Source organism: Ambystoma mexicanum, chromosome 4p (genome assembly GCF_040938575.1).
Source record: "Ambystoma mexicanum isolate Mex_15411 chromosome 4p, UKY_AmexF1_1, whole genome shotgun sequence".
Classification (NCBI taxonomy): Eukaryota; Metazoa; Chordata; class Amphibia; order Caudata; family Ambystomatidae; genus Ambystoma; species Ambystoma mexicanum.
The window spans coordinates 1,277,275,335-1,277,298,283 of NC_090927.1; the positions used below are offsets into that span (position 1 = coordinate 1,277,275,335).

Below are 22,949 nucleotides of genomic sequence, written 5' to 3' on the forward strand. Positions count from 1 at the left end.
GATGATGGGGGGGAGGGTTGGTCGTCGGTAGGAAAAGGGGAATACCATGTCTCTCCCAAGGGCATGCCACTCCCAGTCCCCAAAGACCCTCCACCCAGGTGATACTCCCTCGCTTATCCATCCCCAAGGTGAGGATCCAAGAGCGATTGCCTTCCCTGGCCACCTCCGCAGAGGACCCATCGGGAATAGAAGTGAGAATACCCTTCGTTTTATCACACCCCTCAATGATATTGTACAGGCAGAATTCTTAGTGGTACCGAATCCTGCCACGATATTCTGTAATATACCTGTTGATGCTACCCATTTTAATGTGGTGGATTTGAAAATTCCTTTTTCTCAGTGCCCCTGCATCCTGACTCACAGTATCTCACTGCGTTTACATTTGCCGGTAGCTGATTTCAACATACTAGGCTTCTTTAAGGGTACTGTTAGTCCCTGAGTTTTTTCAACAGAGGACTTGGCCATAAGGATTTGTCCAATATTGTTGTTTCCAGCACCATAATTCAATATCTAGATGATTTGCTGGTATGTAGCATCATGGAACACCAATGCAGGGAGGACTCTGCAGCATTGTTACAATTGTTGGCTGATAAAGGTTATAAAGTGGACAGCACCAAATTTCAATACTGTCAGTAAGAGGTATTGTATTCAGAAAGGTTGATCGCAGTAAATGGAAAAACCAGTAACTCCAGAGTGCGTGGCGGCAGTGCACGCTCCCCCCCAGCCAGTGACGGTTAAGGACATGCAGACATTTCTTGGATTGTGCAATTATTGTAGAACGATCTTTGATTATATGTCATATACCAAACCATTGCTCCAGGCCCTTAAAGAAGCACAGCGAACAGAAAATACTATTATTTGGACTGTGGAAATGGTTACTAAATTTCAGGAGCTTAAAGATGTGATTTCTACTGCTCTGGTATTGGCCATTCCTAATTATTCAAAGAGTTTTATCTTTTCTCACATTTTGATGGTCGGATGATGACTGCTGTGTTGACACAGCACAATGGGTCATAAACCTTTGGCCTATTACAGGGGCATGTTAGACTCTGTTATGCAGGGACAGTTCCTGTGCAAACAAGCGTTGCCTGCTGCTGCCTTTACCAGTGAGAAATCTGTGACTATTGTCATGGGGTACTCATTGACATTGTACGTGGAGCACACTGTCTTTGCGATATTGGAGAGGTCAAAATCTACCATAAACACGCAAAGGGCCTCTGCATATGAAGTTATTCTCTCAAGACCCTCTATTCACATTGTTTGTTGTAAAACAGTGAACTGTGAGAAACATGAGGGTGTTCTTGCTTCTACTCCCTTTGGATCCTCTGTGCAGGTGTCCAGGGAAAGGCCATCGCTTTTGGATCCTGCCCCTAGGGATAGACCAGCAAGGGAGGATCACCTGGATAGAGGATCCTCTGGGATTGGAAGTGAGAGGCCCATAGGTGAGACACAGTATTCTAGATCCCCCAATTCGAAAGGAACCCATAGCCCAGAAGTGGTAATAGGATATTGCTCATCTAGTTCCATGGTTTTTGAGAAGGGTAGGAATCAGTATCATGCCAGCTAGGTTAAACAAAGGAAGAGAAAAAGTAGAGATGAGATACTTAGGAGTACATCTTGATATCCTCCTTATCCTAAGGAAAGTCAATCTAATCTTCCCCCGACCTTTATGGGTCATTGCAAAAGTGTTCTGCTGCCCTCACCCTTTGAAATGCATAGTAATACTGGGACAAGGAAGAGGCAACCAGGAGCTATGAAGATTACCTCCATTTACCATTCAGGGGACGAAGAAGAGGCCTAAAGATCAGGCATGTCCCATGGACTCACTTAATTATGGTCAGGCAAGGCGAACCCTTCGCCTACACCTGCAGCCTATTAAGCCCGCACAGGTGGGGACTGAAGGCAGAGAATGTAGTTCGATGGAGAGCGAGCTGAAAGGCGAATGGAACGCCCCAAGTTACACAGTACCAGCTTGAGGACGACAAGCTGAGATGCTGAAGCAAGTTAGAGGAAGCGGATGTTTGGTGACGGTGCAGTGCATCCAATGAGCCAGAGTAGTCTATGAAAGGGTGCCGGGAGGCGTGTTATCCCCTTTTGAGGTGTGTCAAGAAATGGCTCATTGCCCTGGGCTAAGAAGAGAGCCCAGAATTGTCTGAGGGGCAGGTGTTTAGACCCTGACCTAATAGGAAAAAGACGTTCATTAGAAAAGCCAAGAAAACACAACTGGTGAGTTAAATGCAAGCAGCAACCCAGTGTTTGTATTACGCAAGTGAATACAAAGTAACAGAGCAAGCGAATGCAGAGCAAGCACGTAGAAAAGAAAGACGCATTGTGTTGGAACCTTTGAAAGCCGTTAATATAACAATTAAGTGATACATTGTCTCTGAGTTGTCACGTGCATGAAAACCCATTCTTGAAAGGCTCTGTATGGAACTATGCGCCTCACACGAGAAAGGGGAGCTGTGCCCGGAAACAAAGTGGGAGCAAAATAGAGATCTGAAAACTGGAGCTGTGCGAATGCCGAAGTCCCCAAAAAGACTGTTAAGAGTGAAACTAAATAAATGAAACAGAACCTATTGTTCCCTTAAATTGAATGTAACAAACTGCATTCCCAATTTTGAACACCAAACTGAATTAAATGAAAGTGAAAGAAACAAATGTGGCAAAAGTGGGAAGCTGCATTCTACAAACTGTTCCTTACAATAAATATTTAAATTTGAAGGAAACTTGAGAGCTCATGGTTGCGTGACTTGTAATGGGTGGACTTGTGTTCAAAACTGCACCTTGATCAGAGAACTTCTTTGTGTCAACAAAGAAGCGTGCTGTAGTGAAAACAGGAAACCAAATGTCATCAGACTCGGGGGCAAAAGGAGTCCCCAGCTGTGAAAGCCCAGCTAGAAGATGCAAAGCTCCAAGCCATTTCCTTTTGAGTTGAACATTAAGCTTGGGGAATGGAACCCTAAGCCTTGGCATTTTGAAACTGTGTTTTCCTGGAGTTGTGTTCAAGATATTTACTTTATATAGTGACACTAAGCTTGGGGAAGGGAACCCTAAATGTTGGTGCCCTGAATCTGTGTTGAACTTGGGGAAGGGAACCCTGGTCTTTATAAAACTCTGTTCCTTCTGATGCTTGATGGAAGATGCATTGAACTTTAATGAACAATTGGGGAAAGGAAGCTGAAGAGTAAGACAGAGCTGGAACCTGCTCAGAACTTTATGTTAGAAACACTATTTGAGTTCTGATTGACTTCCCTGCACATTTTATTGTATTAGTTGTGAGGGCAAGGATAGGATTGTGACACAGACAGACTTTTAAGTTGACCATACTGACACAGACTTTCCTTGGTTTCTTTAGGTAGGGAAATCCCTCCATAGTGTAGGGCAAGTTAGGCCTTCAACCATCCCAACCTTTTCTTTAATAAAAGATTGTTTAATTTTGAATCTTCTTCCATGTCTGTGTCTTCTTCCATGATGCCAAACTCGCAGAACCCAGCTACCTTTTTGACTGAACCCTTTACTGACGATGATGTGGTGCATGATTGAGTCATGTATGAACTTCCTGAGGATGACATTATTAGGGCACGTGACCATGCTCTAGATGATGCAGAAGTAGATTTAGTTGCTGGTACTTCAACTATTGACCAGGGTACAGGTAAGCGACATACTGGGGCGGCAGTGGTGTGTCTAGTTGCTGGGGAATACAGGGTTGTGTTGCAGCAGAGGCTGCCAGGACATTCTTTAGTGCAGGCAGCCGGATTGATAGCCCTCATTGAAGTGCTTGAGGCAGCACAGAGATGCCGAATAACAACATATTCGGACTCCGCATATGTTACGACAACTGTTCATTCAGGGTTGTCAAGATGGGTGAGACAAGGGTTCTGTCGTGCAGATGGGTCCCCTGTACAGCATGCAGCTTTGTTAGATAGACTGACTCATGCACTTTCACAGCCTACACTTGCTGCAATAGTGAAGTCTGCCGCCCACACAAGTGTTGTGAACTTTGTTTCCCTTGGAAATGATGCAGCAGACACTGCGGAGAAACATGCCGCTTATTTGCCAGTGCCGGATATTCCTGAGCATCCTGTGTTTGTAAACATGCAGTTATAGTTGCAGGTTCCATATACAGCACTTCTGTCACAGAAATCCTTGAAATACATGGACTGGCTTCACAAAGTGAAAACTTGGTGTGGCAAAAGAGAGGGTGGTGTGTGCAGTCTCCAAATGATTCGGTGTGGAGGCAGACAAGTAAAGGGAAGGTTGAGATGCCTCAGGCTATGGCTTTTGTGGCATTTGACCAACATCCTTATGCTGCTCATGTGTCCAGACAGCAAATTGCTGCAGATATTCAGGAGGATTATCTGCCTAACATTCAGGAAATGCTGTCTTTGTTTGCTTCCAACTGTGCAGTGTGCCAGACCTATTGTACTAGGCAAACATTGAAAACATTGAAAAGAACTCTGCTGCATCCATTTGGCCCATTCTGTGATTTACACATAGGCTTTGCAGACATGGGAGAGAGGTGTAATCCTTATTGTTACTTAATAGTGGTAGTTTGTCCTTTTTCCCATTGGATTGAGGCTAGTCCTTGTGCACATCCTGATTCCAAACCGCCTGCCAAGTTCTTGGTGAGAGAAGTGTTCTATTTATCACCCGCAGGCCAACAGGGTTGTAGAGAGGATGGACAGTTTGCTCAAAACGAAGCTGTCTAAACTATGTGCTACAGCATCGTCTCCCCTTGGCCATGTTCAGTTTGAGAACCCAGCCCCGTAAGGACCATCACCTCTCCCCTCATGAGATTGTAATGGGGAGATGTATGCACAAGCCACTAAGTTCCTGTGCGTAATGCTTCAAAAGCTCACTGTACTGCGTCAATCCAGGGGTATCAATTCCATTCATAGTTAACGAAGTGCATTAAATACCTTTATCAACAGATTGCTCCACGGTAGTCAGAAGAAGTTGACAACAGGTAGCACCAGAACCTGCAAGCTCACCACCATTGCATTTGTTTCCAAATGACAAAGTATATGTGAAAAAGGTGTATTGTGTTTGTAGGTGGAGTGAGCCTCGATAAAATGGCCCTTACACGGTGGTGTATGCTATTCCCCTTGCTGTTTAAGTAAAAAAAGATATTGGGTGCATTTGTCTGATGTTAGATAAGCACCACAAACTTTACCTCCAACTGTAGACATTTTGACTGAGTGTTTTTAATTGATGCTATCATCTGGTGATTTTTTTTTTAGGGCTATCAGAAAGTATTGCAACATTATTGTTTTGGTAATGTTTGATTGGTTTTCTTCATTTTTTATATTTTTTTATATTTTTTGGAGACATGTTTTGAATTTTAAAAGTTTTTTCTTCTATTTTTAAATGTGTTCTATGTATTTATAAAAGGAACATATTAATGAACAAAGTTAAACATGCGTGTTCTAGACATAGTTGTAGTACAATATTGTTTCCGCTCATTTGTGGGTTTGGTTATATATATATGTTTAGTGAGATTATATGGGTAGGCCATATTAAAGGGGGTGGGTGGGAAAGTACCCTCAAAGGGGTGTACATATGTTCAACTTTTTGACAAATCTTTTGAAGCCACAACACCAAGTGATGCAAACCTAACTACAGTGGCTGACCTTAAGTGAATTAAATTACATGATACCTTGATATGGGACTTTAAAATGCAAGTGAGAAGGGGTTTGCAGGAAGGAAAAGTATGATCAATATGGTGTAGTGTTTGATACAATGTCCAATGTGCACCACCCAGAATTTAATAACATGTGGTATAGTTATATTAACTCATTAGGGAAACAGAGGTACAACAGTAGTGGTTATGTCTGCTCCCTCATCCCCCACACGTCGGGAGCACCCAAAATGTTAGTACCGCAGGAAATATCACCCTTGGAGGCCCAGTGTTTTGTGCACTTAGTGCTGTGTTGGGTTCATAGTATATTCCAGGGGCACAGAGTACAAGTTGTACTGATGGACAAGGGTGAAAAGAAGTGTGCAAAGGACGACAGTGCCCCTCAATAGAAGTCACGGCCTATGTTGAAATTGAATGGAGCCTTGTTCGTATCACACAGAGAAGGCGGGGTGAGCTATGCGGCAGGGGGGCTGGCACGGTTTGGAGAAGTTATATGGAACATTAATAAGAACTGCTTTGAGATATGGTCTGCATATATATCCAAACTAACCTGGATTGAAACATGTGAGATTCCAGTAAAAGTGCAACCAGGGGAAGAATACCAGTTTTGTTTCCAAGGGCATGGAACTGTTCCAGTAGACACTAACACAAAGTGCAATAAGACCATGTTTATCCCAAATCTCGCAAAACGAACATCGGCATTAATGGACATGTACTGGGTATGTGGTCAACAAGCATACCTGCATCTTCCACCCTCTTGGCGATGTACATGTGCACTAACAACCCTGCATTCAGCTATCCTGGTGGTGACAGAAGTACACTTGACAATAACGTCTAAACCCGAGGTGTTGCAATCTATCTCACTGTCTGTCCAGCCCCTCCAAGTGAAGAAGAATCGGTCAGTGAAGCCGAGAAGGAAGACATCGAATTATCTGTCGGAAGGATCGTCCAAACTGCTCAAAGAAATTCCAGATAAATACTGGCTGTACACTAAAAACGGAAGTCTTCTTTGCGTCCCTTATAACTTCAGGAATCCAGGCAGCTTTGAATGCCAAGTGGGTGCAGGGACATTAACATCACCCCCACCAGATCCTGAAAACTACACTGAGCACTTGGTAGATTTAGCGGGTGACAGGACTGAATATATCTCATGTGCACCCCAGAGAAATATGCACTGGATGGGTGTAGTTTGCGTCACGTGTGCAGGGCATGGGTCCCTAAGGACAAAGCGGACAGACAGAGGGAAAGGGAGAAGTTAGTTAATGAAGGATTCACTGAAGGAGAGAATGTTGGGATGCACGTTTAGATCATTGCCCCTCCTAGATTATTTAGACTGCGAACACAAAAGATACTGAAACAAGGGGAATGAGTACAGGACGGTGTAGGGGCGAGGGGGGTGCTCTGTGGATTTGAATAATTTGTGAGAGTGGAAATCATATAGGGGGAACTAACCAGTAGCTTTGCAATGTAAGTATGTAGGATACAATATACATAATAGTTATAACATGAAGTAGCGCTGCATCCATGAAGTAGGCCTGAATCCTCGCAGGCAGTGTTTTGAAGCGACAGAACAACAAGGCCTCATCCCTTGCTTGACCACATTCCGATTACCAGGTGTGGCAAGGAACATGTACATACACCCACATCAGTTAGGTGTTTGAACAAATTAGGCAGGAATGTGTGCATCTGAATAGGTGAAGGGCTGCGGCCCAATACCAAAGTTGTATTCCTGAGCGCACAGGCAGAGGTATCGATATACCAAAACATGTACCAAGATTTAACATGTAAGACACTAGCGCCCCTAAGAACGAATGTCATTCCATTTGAACTACCAGATGTGCAGGGTAATGGGCTCTAAATCCTTCGTGAACTGGATTGATAAATGGTTTACTCTCGGGGAGGTGAACTGAAAAAGGGGAACACAAGAACAACATGATCTATGACTAATGCCAGGGAGAGCTAAGAATGATGCCCATTCAGTGGGGAGGGCATGACTGATATGGCATTTATAACACGCCTATACACAAGTGTTACAAGGCGCGACGAGGCAAGGGGGTGGAACAGAGGGAAGACAGACAACAGTCCTACTAGGCCAGGTGACATTGAGATTGTGCAAGTGCAGGGGAAGGGGCAGGGGGGAGGGGAAAAAGTGCAGAGGGGAAAGGGAAGGAGGCAGTGCAGTACATACCAGCAAGTAGATAAATAATAAAGACAATAAAAGAAGTGTGGCCAGCAGGAGGTCAGTGCAAGGGTAAGTGCAGACATCAGGTGTCAAGTGCTAGTAGGGCCTGTAGGGATACAAAAACAGACCCGGGTGCAAGGGAAGGAGGGGGGGCAGTGCAGGTGTGCAACTGGCGGGGAGGGGACCTGGGCCCGAGATCAGAGGGTAGCCAGGTAACCAGTGCAAGTTCGGATTCAGACAGGAGATCAGCAGAGGAGAGCAGAGGAGGAGAGAAAGCAGAAGCAAAGAGGAAGGTCTTGAGGTGCTTCTGGAACCGTAGATGGTTCTCCTCAAGTTTCAGAGAGGCAGGGAGGCTGTTCCAGAGGAAGGGCCCAGCAGAAGAGAAAGATCTACCACCAACTCGCTGCTTGGAGAAGCGACTTACCCTGAGGGAATTGGAGGCGGATGAGCGAAGAGTTTGAGAAGAAAGATATTTAGGAAGAGAGAGTTGAAGGTATTTAGGTCCCAGGTCCCAGAAGGCCTTGTGGACAATGCAGAGGATTTTGAACTTGATCCTTGACCTTATTGTCTCAGATGTGAGGTAGTCAGGGGAGAATATGTGGTAAACAGGATCAGCACTATCAAGTTCTCCCAATGCCTCCATGAGAAGCTGATCCTGGCCTGGTTTATTCTTCACATTCTGGGTCTTGTATTTTGCAAACCAGCAGGCGGCTACCTATTGCAATATATCATATGTTGACCTTCAGAACCAACCATTCATCTTGTGCATTAGTATCCAATTTCTTTTGAAATGAATAATGTAAATTAAAACAGTGGAATCTGTTATTTTAAACATTTCTTGTTGGGGAGAGGGTTCTCCTCCTAAATCCTCCTGTGACTGTTGTGCTTACTTATATTACTGGCAGTCGACTTATGCCACCTCAAGTTAAGGTTAAGCAATCCCCATTGATGTAACACAAACTATAAGATAGGCCCCATAAATGTTTGTTGACAAGTGGCTACACATGTTCTTAATCTCGTCCTCATCTCTAATACCAATATTTTATTTCCATATAATACTTGTTTACATGGTTTAAGAGCTTCATAGTACTGTACAATACAGGTGTTATAATTTCCAAGTGTAACGATGGAAAGTTCACTGAGTCACACAGAATCTTTAAAGATAATTTAGATTAGAGATGAGTAGTATATCACAGCAAGGTCCCATTTATTGTTATGCGTTTCATTGTGTGCTATTGATGAGTTTTTAAAGGCCATAATAGTCCTTAAAATTCATTGTGCTGTACCTGGCTTCTGCTGCTTCCTCCATCCCTGTGACACATGGACCTAACACATCTTGAACAACAGAGACTTTATCACTGAGTTTTTTTAACTAATTTTACTTATTGAATCTTATCTCATGTTTTTTTTTATAAATATCTCTACTCATTTTACTTTTGAAAGGAGGATTTTTAAGGGTAGATATAGATAAATATGATTTTGCACAGATACATTATGGGGGATGCCTCTCATTCTAGAGAACCTGTTTAAAAGTAACTTTTAAATAAAAATAACAAAAGAACATGCATGTATTCCGATGTTCAGTTTAAAAGTTCACAGCCCTGTTGGCGTCATGCTTGTAAAGAAGTGTGTACTTCATTTTCTATCTATTATTATTGAACTATCAAAAGGGTATACAAAAGCCCACAACAAAGCAGGAAATTGATTGGGTCTCTGATGGAATTACACTGTTTCAGTGACCCGTCAGCATCCCACGGTCAAGCTTGATACTGTGCACAGATTTATATAGGGAGTCTGGTGTATGTATCTTTGTTTGCTTTGGTGGATGCTTCATGAGATTGTATTTTGCAATGAATTCTTTACCACATTGAAAAGATATTTCTTGTGAGTGTGTTCTCATGTTAGCAAGATGTCCCTTCTGACTGAAACAGTTGCTCCACAGAGAACATTCAACAAGTTTCCCTCCTCTGTGTTTCATCTGATGTTTGAAAAGACTGGAATCAGGACTAAAGCCTTTTCCAGATGCCATTTGTCGCTACCCCAAGGTCAAACTTGATATTGAGCAATGTTATTTACTGGAAGTGGTGTGTTGGTGTCTTTGTGTTTTGTCTGATGTTTAATAAGATTTCTTTTTACAATAAAATGTTTCCCACATTTAGAACATTGAAATGGTCTCTCTGCTGAGTGTGTTCTCATGTGAACAAGAAGATGTCCATTCCGACTGAAACGTTTGCTACATAGAGAACATTCAAAGGGCTTTTCTCCTGTGTGTATCATCTGATGTTTGAAAAGACTGGAATCATGACTGAAACCTTTTCCACATTGAACACATGTGTGAGGTTTTTCACCTGTGTGTATTCGTGCGTGTACATTAAGATGAGTTATCTGCCTAAATCCTTTTCCGCAAGTGTTGCATGTATATGGTTTTTTCCCAGTGTGTATTCTCTGATGTCTATTTAAATTTGAATTGTCACTGAAGCCTTTGCCACATTCTCTGCATATATATGGTTTTTCGCCAAGGTGAACTCTCATATGGCACATAAGACAAGATTGCTTTCTGAATCCTTTTCCACACTCAGGGCAAGTGTACGGCAACATTCCTTTGTGTCGCTTGCTTTTTATGCAAAAGGTAGCTCCCATCTTATCTACCATACTTGTGTATGGCATTTGTTCTGCATCTATTCTTGATTGTGCACTGCAGTACATTTTGGCAGTATCTTGTTCACATTTATTAGAGTGATGGACTTTGATCTGTGTGCACATTGTCGGATGCATTTCAAATGCACTGCTGGTTTCATTTTCCCCTGAATATGTTGGACCTTCTCTATTGGCTTGTTCTGCTGTCACAGAAGGCACCAGATTGGTGTGACATTCTTCAGAATTCCACTCATGATGTATGCTTCTGAGTTTGTTGTCTGTTTTATGGAGAGAGAATACAGCTATTATTACGTGAATAAGAAAGTTACAACAGGAATTTAATAAAACACAACTCATCTACAGCGTTCTTTTTTGATATTCATATTTGAAATTGGCACAAATACCAACAGTTGACAGTAAATACATATGCAAGAAAGAAAGGAAGAATTAATTATTTGCACCTAGATCTAAAATATTTCAATATTCACGTTTATTTCGAATAATTGGAATACACACACAACATATACATACACATCAATATAACACAAGAATAACAGGAAGCCACCATATGCTCCAAGGTCATTAAACACTTTTCCATTCTTCAGGGCTCCATCCAGGTGTACTAAAGTGCATAAATAAAGGTGCATCAATAAGTACAAAAGAGGAAGGCAAGCCATCACATATTAAATGGGAGTGACAACATAGCACTTATCCATCACTAACGATTTTCAACAAACACAATAAACTATATGAACAGATTGCATGTGGTCAGTTATACGACAAAACAGAACTTAGCCATAAAACGTAAGGAATCATTCTCGCAAGCATTCGTGTTCGGATCCTTAAGGCTATTGTCATGTAAGTGGCTAAACGATATAAGATCTCCTGATTAAACATGGTCAAAATACGTTTTACAGATTTTCTGTAATTGTTACAATCCGCATAAATTGATCAAGGCAATATCCATTATAGGCTCCACTAATACAGTGGAGGGAAGAGAAAGAGATGTGCTCTGTGTTCAGAAAGGCCATGCCACAAAAGCAAGAATAAGGGGGGATTTGTCTACTCATCTGTCAGTAACAGACATGGTCCAATCGGAGGCTTCTAATGAGCACTCTCTACTATTGCCGAACATTCCTGAGTAGACGGGAGACAGGATGGATATTCAAATCACACATCTGAAGGTAAATGGCCACAGACATTTTGAGTATTATTTGCCAATCATCCCCAGTCTTGTCTTTCACTACAGTTTATTTTAACATGGGTAGCACCTGAGTTGGACTAGAGACAGGAGAGGAAAACCATTGGTCTCTATTAATACCCTTGAGAACATTTCTCGTGCCATTTGACCAGGTGATCTAATTTACCATATTATGTCTCCAAACTTCAGAGACCAGTGTCTAGTAAGTGAATGATCGTCATTCCTTCAGCGCTTAAACCAGATTGGAACTCCATTTAATGTAATACAATCTTGTACATGTGCTGCATTAGTTTAAGTAGAGTATTGAATACCATAGTAGTATACATGCTTTACATACACTACCAGAAAGTTCTTCTAAATATCGTCAAAACAACCCTTTGCTTGGAGACCCTAGATTTCACAGCCATACAGAGACTGCACTATGGCCTTAGCCATACAGACTTCCAGTGCATCTTACAGTGAATATTTGGCTATTTTAGAATGAATGGCTACTATGCTCCCAGCAGTTGGCTTCATGTGCAACTGTGAATCCCCCCCCCACCCCCCCCAGCCTCTATTCTGTGCATCCATTGATCGTGAGCTGAGAATAGATCACCCATATAGTCGAAGGCATGGACAAGGTCCAGACCATTGCCCCTAACAACAAAGTTAACATTAGTTTGTTTTTGTTGTCCTATTATCAGGACCTTCAACTTCTGAGTTAATAAGGAGATGGTGCTTCTTGCAGAGCATCTCAAAAGTAGCTTACAAGCTGGTTAGGGCCAATTCAGTTTTGGCAAGGAACACCGCGTCATCCAGAAATATAAAACAATACAGGTTGTGCTCTCACTTCTCATTGGCACATCTCCAGTAACCCCCAAAGCAGACTATTCTAAGCCGCTGATATATAAAATAAATGCATTTGGGGCTAAAACACAACCCTGTCCAGCCCCCACTGTAACCTGAAATGGCTTGGTGCGCTTTCCTGCTGCAGCAAATCTCAGTCCTCATTATCTTTATAAATGTCAATAGTACACTGCTGCCAGCCACCAGCGTCCCCTAGCCCATATAGGGATTCATCTGGCCAAAAGGGTGTGCTTGGATCCAAAATTGTGCTGAATTTTAATCACGACTAAGCAAGGCTTGGCCAACAAGTTGTATGAAAGTATTGTAAAAACAGGAAACGGATGCAAAATCTTGGAATGTTTCCCTTATTTTACACCCCCGAACCTCCTTCACCATGTATACAGCTTTAAAAGGAAGCAGGGCAGACATGAAGAGAGATACAAAATAACACAAATGATGTAATGGGAAGAAAATGATCAGGGTTCACATTTTATCCAAGCTGAAGAGAAATGGAACAGGGGAGGGGTAGGAAACAGCAGAGGGTGAAAACATGCAAATGGAAGCACAGGGGGAAATGACAAAAAAGGAGTAAGTATGTGACAAAGAGGAGGGAGGTGTTAGTGCACCTGATCACAGGTGTTCTATGCTAAAATGATTGCTTGATCTAGCTGCATTGCATGTTGCCATAACACCCTCAATATTATGCTATATTAAAGCACCTATTTCTGTAACTGCTCTGATCTTCATATTGACTCACTTGCAAGGTGCTTCTAATGGACTGACCATTCCGTCTAGCAAATAAAAGAAAATACTATGTTATGTCATAGATCTTATATGGTGAAGGTGAAGACATTTGCATGGCCTCTTAGTGTTTTGGGTCCCGCAAGAAAGGATTTTGGTGAATTTACTGACACAGCGGGAGGTGATTAAGGGTGCAGTTGCTCAAATGTTGGCTTGAGACAGATTGGAGAAACTCTTTTCTGCTGCGGGTATACATGCCTGCATTCATAAGAAACATATGGTGATGAGTTCTCCGAGTGGTTGAGTTACGTCATGCCCATGCATCATTCTGGCTTGTAGGAGCATAATCGGGATGAGGAAGTTGGCATATTAGTGTGTTGTGTGAAGGTCACAGAGAGGGTGAGGAATATGTGTGTCAATGGATTGTGAGCGGCGTTGGGTGGGTACTTCATATGAAGGGTCTCTGCAGGGCGCTTTATGAAGGCCATCATGGTTATTGTTTAAGATGGGAAGGTGAGAGATGTTAGTATAAGGTAAACAGACGCGTTGCAAAGGGGTCATTTTAAGTGCACCACTTAACCCACTAATGGGTTAAAAGCCTAAATGCTAAACCTGCTTGACGAGTGGAGTTACAGTTGCTGCAGGCACTCTGGCTCTTTTGTGGCTCTGTCGACCTTCTTTTCATCCCTTGGATGTGTTCTTAAGCTCTAGATTTTGGTGCTTTTTGTCACATGGTTGGTCCTCAAGGTTGGTTGTTATGGGCTGGCGTATTTGGACAAGTCATCAATTAGCACCATTACTAGCACTGGTGGATTTGGATGAGTCATCAATCAGTGCCATTTTGTATGAATTCTCAATGTAATCTGGCCAAGTGTCTAATTGGGTGAGTCACTGAGAGCTTTGAAAAATCAGTGCAGGATCGGGGTGCATGGCTGAGATCCCTGGTGTGGGTTTAGGAGCTTGAGATTGACTTCAGGACCAGGGCTACTATCTGCCCTTATGCATAGGTGACAGTAGTCCAGGTTCTCTTTTACTGTGAAGGTCCTAGTTCTAAACACTTTGTGGAACACAAGGTGTTATTTGAGGAATCTGAGGGCATCCCGTTAGACAGACATGGTATCAACTGTTAGACACAGACATAAGAGATCGGAAAAACCTTATTTAAAACTTCAGGATGGGAGTAACGCCTAACTTGCCCTAACTCTGAGGGGACTTCCCTCAACTGATTTATCTAAGACCAGTCTATGTCTAAAAGTCCAAAGGAAAATGCTGTCTGTGTCACAACCTATACTTGCACTTACTCCTAATACTAACAATGTGCTGGAATGTTCAAACTTAAGAAGGGTTCCAAAATCACACAGCTCCGTTCCCCAAGTTTCAGACACTCCGTGAGTAAGGTTCCATAGGCTTTCAGGATTTCGTTCCAAGTAAATGTCACAGGGCCTCATCATGAGTTTGGCGGTATCCGGGCACATAAACTGCTGAGCGGATTTTTTCATTAACGCTGTGAGTTGTGGCGCAAACAAGGCCCAATGACGAGTTGGCGGGCACGTGCACATGGACCGGGCGTTAACGCAAATAGCGTTGTGCTGTAATAGTGGCTGCGAACCCGAGCGTACATTGTGCTACTCTTGGCGTCCTGCGCTATTAGCGTGCGCTGTGAGCGCCTGCTAATAGTGCCATGGGAAATGCGTCACTGCCGGAACAGGAAACAAAGCAGTGGCCATTTTGGAAATCACAATCCGCTCAAAATCGCAGCCCTGGAAACCATCCACACCAGAAAAACCCGAAAAACGTCTCAGGAGCGTGTGAGGGGCAAGTCTGCCCTGAACAGGGTGCGGAAACCCACCTTTTCTGACTCAGAACTGGCAATACTGGTGGAGGGGGTCATTTCCCACCAGGATGAGCTCTACGGCCCACAACAAAAAAAGACGGGCACACAGCGGCGCACCCAGATCTGGACATCCATCAGCCAGACAGTCACAGCGGCATGCTGTGTCCCCAGGGATGGAGAGGGCTGCCGCAAGTGATTCAATGACCTGCAGGTCTGTGTCTGGGGACTCTTGGCCCAGCACAGGAGTGCGTCCATGGCGACTGGCATAGGGCTACCACCACCACGACCACCACCTGAGCTGACATGATTGGAGGAGCTGTGCACCACCCTCATTGACATGACATTAACTGAGGGAGTGGGAGGAGCGGAGGCAGCCACCGGCACCCAGGAGGTTGCAGGTGAGTCTCCCCCCTACGCCCTTGCAAAGAGCATTGTAACTAGGCCACCACTCCATTCCCGGTGTGAATGTCCGACAGCCGGGCACTGTGAGAGGGTGCAGTGTGTGTGACCGACCACAGCCACCCACGACTGCACCCTTATATCAGTGCACCCAAGCGACTCCAGGTATCCAGAGTAGTCATTAGGGCAGCCAATGGACACATGCAAGCACCATGGCACACACATCCATGGTGTGGGCACAGCAACGTCAGGTTGGCATGTGTATTACCAACCACCCCTCACTGACAGCGGCATTCCAGCTGTGCATTTGCATCATATACACGAAAATGCCATCCCAACAAGTCTGAACTGTGTTCCCCACCCACGTAGTATGCCCTAGCAATACCAACATCATGACTACTAAACAGGTTAGGGCCAAGCATGATTGAAACTGTTTTCACCACCCCCCTGTAAACCATGAAATGCATCAAAATAATCATAGGTGCCCTGTCCTCATGCCATACCCTATGTACCCTACAGGCACGCAGGCATCATCAGAGGGCAACGTGGATGACGAGGAGGCAGGCCCATCCGACGTCTGCCCAGACGTGCCTCCACCAGCACCACCACCCCATGAAGGGCCTGGCAGGATACGCCAAGGCAGAGGACACACCCAACACCACCCCACCGCACCAGGGGCTCACCACCTCAACGCCCCCAAGCCACCAGGCGCTCACAGGATGTAGAAGTTGCCACCAGTCCAACCGCCCCAGAGGACAGCAACTCATTCTGCGAAGAGCAGTATGTCATGCCTGTGTTGACACCAATCCGCAGTCCGTAGCAGCAAATGGCCACACCCAAAGGGACCCCGGAGCATGTGCAGAGTCCAAGCCACAGTGTCCATGTCTGTGCACACCACCTTCACGCACACAAACCAGAGGCGGGTGAGCACACACCCTCATATGGATCACCTTCTGGCAGCCCCTCCATCCATGGCAGCCACACCAGACATGCCACCACGACAAGCAACAGCACCCCCACTACCCAGCGTAGACCAGCCAGCACAGAAGCACCACACGTAACACAGGAACAGGTCCGGGCACTGCAGTCATGGCATGCCAGATGCGGATCGAGGGCATGGCCATTCAACACAACCGCCACATCAAGGCCATCAGCAGTGCGATTCGGGGGGCAGCAAAAACTGTGGCGCGGGACATTGTCTGCACATGTAAAGTGGTGGAGGGATGTACTGCGGCACTCACAGGTTTTGGGCAGAGAGTCAGTGAACTATGCAAGGTGCAATCTGCGCATGCAGAACAGATGTGTGAGGCCAATAAACTCCTCGGCCAGCAACTGCAGTTGGCTGCATCCCTGCCATCAACCTCAAAACCCCCCCATCGAGGGATTCACTGCAGCATTCCCAACGGCGCTCACCTGAAGGTGGAGGATGTGGAAAGCGACAACGTCCTTGTTAGATGGACAATGCACTGTTGGCCTGATGGTCGGCACATGGACCCATATGCACTGTGTTGGGGAGAGGGGAATGTTTGCTGGGGAGTTGAGGGTAGGGGGGAATGTGTGCTGGGGAGTTGGTGGGGGAGGGGGGATTATGTGCTGGGGAGTTGGTGGGGGAGGGGGAAATGTGTGCTGGGGAGTTGGGGGAGGGCGTTTGTTCGACGCTAATTAAAGCCTGTTGAAACATGAAAGAAAGCTTGGACATTAAAGATTGTGTTCAAGTGCTGTTTAATTTTACAAGTGATCTTCGTGACCTGTACCCATCCACCAAATCAAAAAGAATAATCAATGCCTGTCTGGCCAACCTCCCCTTCCTCACCCCATCCCTGTGTGCATTAGCCCCGGCAACAGGCACATGGTCATCGTCACTCCCATCCACTGGGTGTTGCACGTCAGCATCCGGGGGTAGTGGTACATGCCTACGGCAGCAGATGTTGTGTAGCATGGCACAGGTGAGTATGATCTTTGACTTTATCTGGCGCGTACATCTGTGCGCCTATAGTATATTCTACGCACCAGAAACATGCCTTCAACAAACCAAATGTTCTTTCCACGCATATGTGGGTAGGACTGTGGGCATTGTTATATGCCAGCTCTACCAGAGTTTGTGGATTCTGCAGAGGGGTCATCAGCCATGTGAGCTGCGGATATCCGGAATCGCCTGCATGGGATGAAATGTGTACATGAGGCCTAGGTTGCTTCACTGGGTTTGCAAGGAATATGCATCAATACACTATGCACTGTGGTCATCTATGTGTGTAACGGGTACATACAATGAGATTGCATGATTGGTATACATCCATCATCTTTAGGGATCTGCATGATCTGACCCGTACATGCAGCCTGTGTCATTGAGTGAGGTGTTCTGTGGCAGGTTACATTTGCATGCACTTGGTGTTAATGGACTTGCACCAGTGGATGATGAACTATGTTTATGTAATTGTGTGGAACACTCGCGCTCAACAAGTACCGTCATGTTAACACTTATCCTTTGATTCTGGTGTATTCATGTGCCCCAGATTTGCTCTGCAATGTGTGCCATGGCCCTTGTAGCCAACCTTCTACATGCACCACCCCCTGGGTTTGATTGGCACAGTGGTGCATCCATTACGTCAGGATGAGGCTCCTGTCATATCTGCCTGTTAACGGCCAATGTTCATTGTTTTTGGGTTGTGGCTGTCTCAGTGGCTGGTGTGCCGTTAGCTACATTGCACAATATTTTAAATTTTTGCGTGTATGTAAATTGGCATTCATGGGTCACTCTCTCAGGGATGTTCATGGTTGTGTTTTTTCCGAATCATCTACAGTGGTTTTGTGGATGGGTATTGCATTCATCTCACTTAGCATTCCTGTGTGGTGCCCTGGGTGAGGTTGCTCTTGGGTGTCAGGGTGAGAAGCAGCACTGCAACACAGACAAGGTGCATTGTGGTCCCATATGTTATGGTGATTTCACAAGTGTGTGCCCATCACCTTCTGTGGGTTCAGGTGTGGTGGCCGTGTGCAGGTGTCCTTGTGTGCCACACATGCATGGAACTGGTGCTGTGATGGTGCTGGCTGTGTCTCCTGGTGGCATGCAAGGATTCCTGTGGATCTGCCCCTCCCTATATTTGGTGTACTTTGGCATGCATTTCAGGCAGGGGTTGTACTCACTCACTATCGATGTGCATTGGGATCAGTGCCTCTCCATGTAGGCTGGCATTGTGCTGTTGCGCAGCACCATGGAGTTGTGGGTGGATCCCGGGAAGCAAGCACAGCAGTGGCTGATAGTCCGGTCTGGGTTACAGGTCATCTGCACATTGAGAGAATGGAAATGCTTCTGATTCTTGTAGGCTGCCTCATGGTCCCTGGGTGCTAAAAGTGCAACATGTGTGCAGTCTAGGGCTGCAATCACGCTCGGGACTTGGGCAACGGCATAGAACTGTGCCTTGACTTTGTGAACCTGTGCCTGGGTGGTGGGCAATGCTATATGTTCATTCACATGGCGCAGCAGTGCATCCAGCACCTGGCCCAGCACGGCACTGAATGTGGACCGGGCCATACGATACACCATGGCAACTGTGTGCTGGAAGCTGCCAGTTCCAAGGTACTGTAGGACTGACACACGCTTCACGAGTGGGGGCACAGCGGTGCTGATGGCAATCCAACTAGCTTTGTCACCTTGGATTGTGTCCAGCAACTGGGTGATGGTTGCCCTGTCAAGCCTGTACTCAGATACCAACTGTCCATCAGTCAGGATCAAGGGTGTTGGCCTGACCTTTCGGATGGCTGGCCGCCTTGCTGGGCCTGGTGTCATCCTCCTCCTCCCCCTTCACCCCGCATCCCCTGGTCCCTGCTCCCTGTGCATTGGCCTGGTTGTCAGCCCTCTGTAGCTCCTGCTGTAGCATGTAGAGGTCCACATCAAGGCTCCCGGCTCCAAAAGGCAACATGGTGTTGGGAAGGGTGTGTGGGGCATGGGGGGGTCTTTTGTAGGCCTCTTGTATGCATTGTTTACACCTGGGGCTTTGTTGCTGTATCTTCCCTGCTCCTAATGGCAACATGGTGTTAGGAAGGGTGTGTGGGGCATGGGTGGGTCTGTTGTAGGCCTCTTGTGTGCATTGTTTAAACCTGGGGCTTTGATACTCTCACATGTGTTCTTTTACCTTTTGCATATTTTCAGCGGTATTAGCGCCGGTTTTCCCGTGCTAGGAGCGGCAACGCTTACTAGTGATAGGTCTGTAATAGCGAGTTTGGTTGTCGGCGCTATTACAGCAGAGCGGTATTGCCGGCCGGCGCTAATACCGTTACAGCCGGATTTAAGGGCTCCAGACCAACTCATGGTGAGGCCCGCAATATTTTAACAGCTCCCAGTTCTCGTCAGGTTAGGTTTCCAATCTGCCTTTGGACCTTCTCTAATAGTTTCTTTCAGGAGCTCCCTTCCTCTAAGTTTGCGATACTCAAGGATTTAGAGCTCCATGGGTTTCTCAGGTTGTCCTTCCAAAATAAAATATCAAAGTAACTTATTAAATCTTAGTTCTTGTTATACTTTATTTTAAGCCACAGTACCTTATTATCACATTGTTCTTTGTTACACCTGGCGCCATTCTTGTTCTGCTCTGCTTCACAATTGTATTTATTTTATTGGGCATTTGTAAGGCACTTTTACATCAATAAATTGTGTTTCACAGTGCTCACAGGGAAAAGGGAAGGGAACAGCAAAACAATGCAATAGGATTGCAGTGATGAGCAAAATACAAAAAGCGGTCCTACTGGGCCTTGTGAACATTCAGAGCATGCAAGTACAGAGAGGCAGAAAGGACAGGGGAAGGGGGTAAGTGCTAGAGGTTCCACAGAGGGGGAAGTGCAAGTTGCAGAGGCAACAGGTAAGTACCATCGAGCCAGTTGCAAAGGCAACATTTAAGTGCCAGGCAGTGACCACTTGGTGGAAGAGGGGTCACCAGCCAATACAATAAGGGCAGGCTTGTGAGACCTCACAAGCCTGCTGTGTCCGAAGGCAGGTGAAAGGGGAGGGCGGATGCTGCAGGCCATTGAACAGGCCAGGACCTAGAAGGACACATAAGGGCACAGGCCACCAAACACAGTTACTGTGGGTTTAGCACGGGTGGGAGAGAGGGAAGGAGGAGAAGAGGAAAGTATTGAGGTGTTTGCAGAACTTGAGGAGATCTGGCTTAAGACAGAGAAAGGGGGAGGCTGTTCCATAGGAGGGAGCCAGCCGAGGAAAGACAACAGCTACCCGGTGTCTGCTTAGAAAAGCACTTGACAAGCAGAGAGATGGAGCCAAAAGATCAGAGGGATCTAGAAGGAGAGTATTTGGTGAGAGCAAGTTGCAGATAGCGTAATCCCCAGCCCCAGAGAGCTTTATGGATAATACAGAGGGTTTTAAAATAGATCCTTGCCGCAACCGGAAGCCAGTCGAGAGATTTTAGGGCTGGAGAGATACGGTCCCTGGGTTTGAGGCCAAGGATTTATTTATTTATTGTTCGCTTGTTAGGCATGTACACAGTAATTACATTCTGTTTCAAAGTGCCCACATCGCTTCAGGGAGGGGACATATGAATGAGACACATTAAATACATAGAGATAATTAAATACAGTGGAGGGGGAAAAAAAGGACAAACCTACTACGCCTTGTGAGTATTCAGAACGTGCAAGTGCGGAAAGGGGGGCAGTGGGGCTAAGTGCGGGAGTGCACTTGCTCGTGGGTGAGCATCAGATGAAGTGCAAGGTATGGAAAGTGCTAGCCTCCATGACGGAGGGTGTGCTAAGGCAAGTGCTGAGGATAGACAGAAGGTGGGGCGATTTGGTGTCGGAGGTCAGGGCCCCGAGGATGCATAAGGGCCCTGGACACCAATCAAAGCAACTGTGAAATTAGCAGAGAAAAGAAGGGGGAAGGAGCAGGTAAAGAGGAAAGTCTTGAGGAGCTTCCAGAATTTAAGAAAATCCTGCTCAAGATGCAGAGGGAGGGGGGGCTGTTCCATAGGAGGGAGCCAGCTGAGAAAAGCGATTGACCTCCAGCTCTGTTTAGCGAAATGCTTCACACACAAATAGTTGGTACCAGAGGAGCGCAGAGGTCTAGAGGGAGGATATTTAGTCAGTTGCAGATAGTGTGACGGGATTTCAATTTAATCTGTGAAGCAACCAGTAGCCAATGAAGACTTTTTAGGGCTGGAGAGATGCAGTCGCTGGACTTGAGGCCAAGGATAAGTCTCGCTGCCCTATTCTGGATTATCTGGAGTGGGTCACAGAGTAGAATAATGTAGATTCAGGATGAGGTTATTGCAATAGTCAAGACTAGAGAGAGCCAGGGCTCGGGTAACATTGAGCTTCTGGGGGAAGGTGAGAAAAGGTAGAATTCCTTTGAGAGGGAAGAGCTGAACGTGGGACTTCTTGGCAATATCCTGAGTGTGAGGGAGGAAGGAGAGAGAGGAGTCGAAGATGACTCCAAGGTTTCTGGTTTCAGAAGAAGACGGGGTGAGCCCACAGAGGAAGGCCAGAGAGAAGGGAAGTAGGCAGGAGCAGGGATCCCAATGGGAAATATCTCTTTTTTGCTGGCATTGAGGCAGAGATTATTGGAAGTGCACTATGCCTCGATGGCAGATAGACAGTTAGGGATGAAGAAAGGTGCAAGAGGGTCAGCAGGAAGTTTGAAAAAGAGTTGTGTGTCGTCTGCAGAACACTGGAAGTTGAGGAGAACGAGGGGATGAGGAGTGCCAGCTGAGTAAGGAAGGTGTTGTAGAGGAGTTGCATATGGTTTTTTCCCTTCTGTAATGGCTTGGCAGGCTGTAAAACGATGGTCTGGAGGGTTGCCCAGAGCTTTGCCCGTGGTTATGATTAATTCAAAACCTTCCAGCCATCACCTTTCTGTTTTGCCAAAGTCAGCCCGAGTGGGACGGGTATGCCCAGACGTGGGTCCCGAGTCTGCCGGGCCTAGAGACCCAAGCTACTCCTCACTGATGATGCCCAACAAGGCTGAAACATGTCTGGGGATGCTTGTGGTCTCGTGCAGAAGGGATGTGACCTAGCAGTTCGGGCTGGACTGCCCCTTTTGGGGTAGGTCCAAGCCTGATTTGCATATAGTTTTTCCCCTTCTGTAATGGCTTGGCAAGCTGAAAAACGATGGTCTGGAGGGTTGCCCAGAGCTTTGCCCATGGTTAGGATTAATTCAAAACCTTCCAACCATCACCTTTCTGTTTTGCCGTTGTAGAGGAGGAGCCAAATAACCCTACCAGAAGCTCTGCCCCTATGTTGCCTATATGCTGCGAACCGGAAAATGCGACATGTGCAGTACCAGTGAGAATGCCTGTACCGCAAAGAATTCTTGAAACAAGGTATCCATTGAGAAAACCCTATATGCATTCATAAAGAAATGATGGCCTTCTGGACAGAGTCCAGGAAGAAGTGTGAAAATGGATGAGAAAGAGGACTGGTGACGTCACGTGAAGCAGAACTGATTCACCCGCAAAAGACACAAAAGACGAAAGAACATAGAAATTCTATAAGA

At 45.7% G+C, this 22,949-nt stretch overlaps 1 protein-coding gene across 1 annotated transcript in view; it reads right to left on the minus strand.

Moving 5' to 3' along the window:
- Nucleotides 1-8,844: 8,844 nt before the first annotated feature.
- LOC138453799 (zinc finger protein 436-like) overlaps nt 8,845-22,949 on the minus strand; it is a 385,513-nt gene continuing 371,408 nt past the window's right edge. The window contains exon 6 of the mRNA XM_069606966.1: nt 8,845-10,735. Within this exon, the coding sequence (XP_069463067.1) occupies nt 9,867-10,735 (869 nt within the window). The 3' untranslated portion in view covers nt 8,845-9,866. The remainder of the gene's footprint in view (nt 10,736-22,949) is intronic.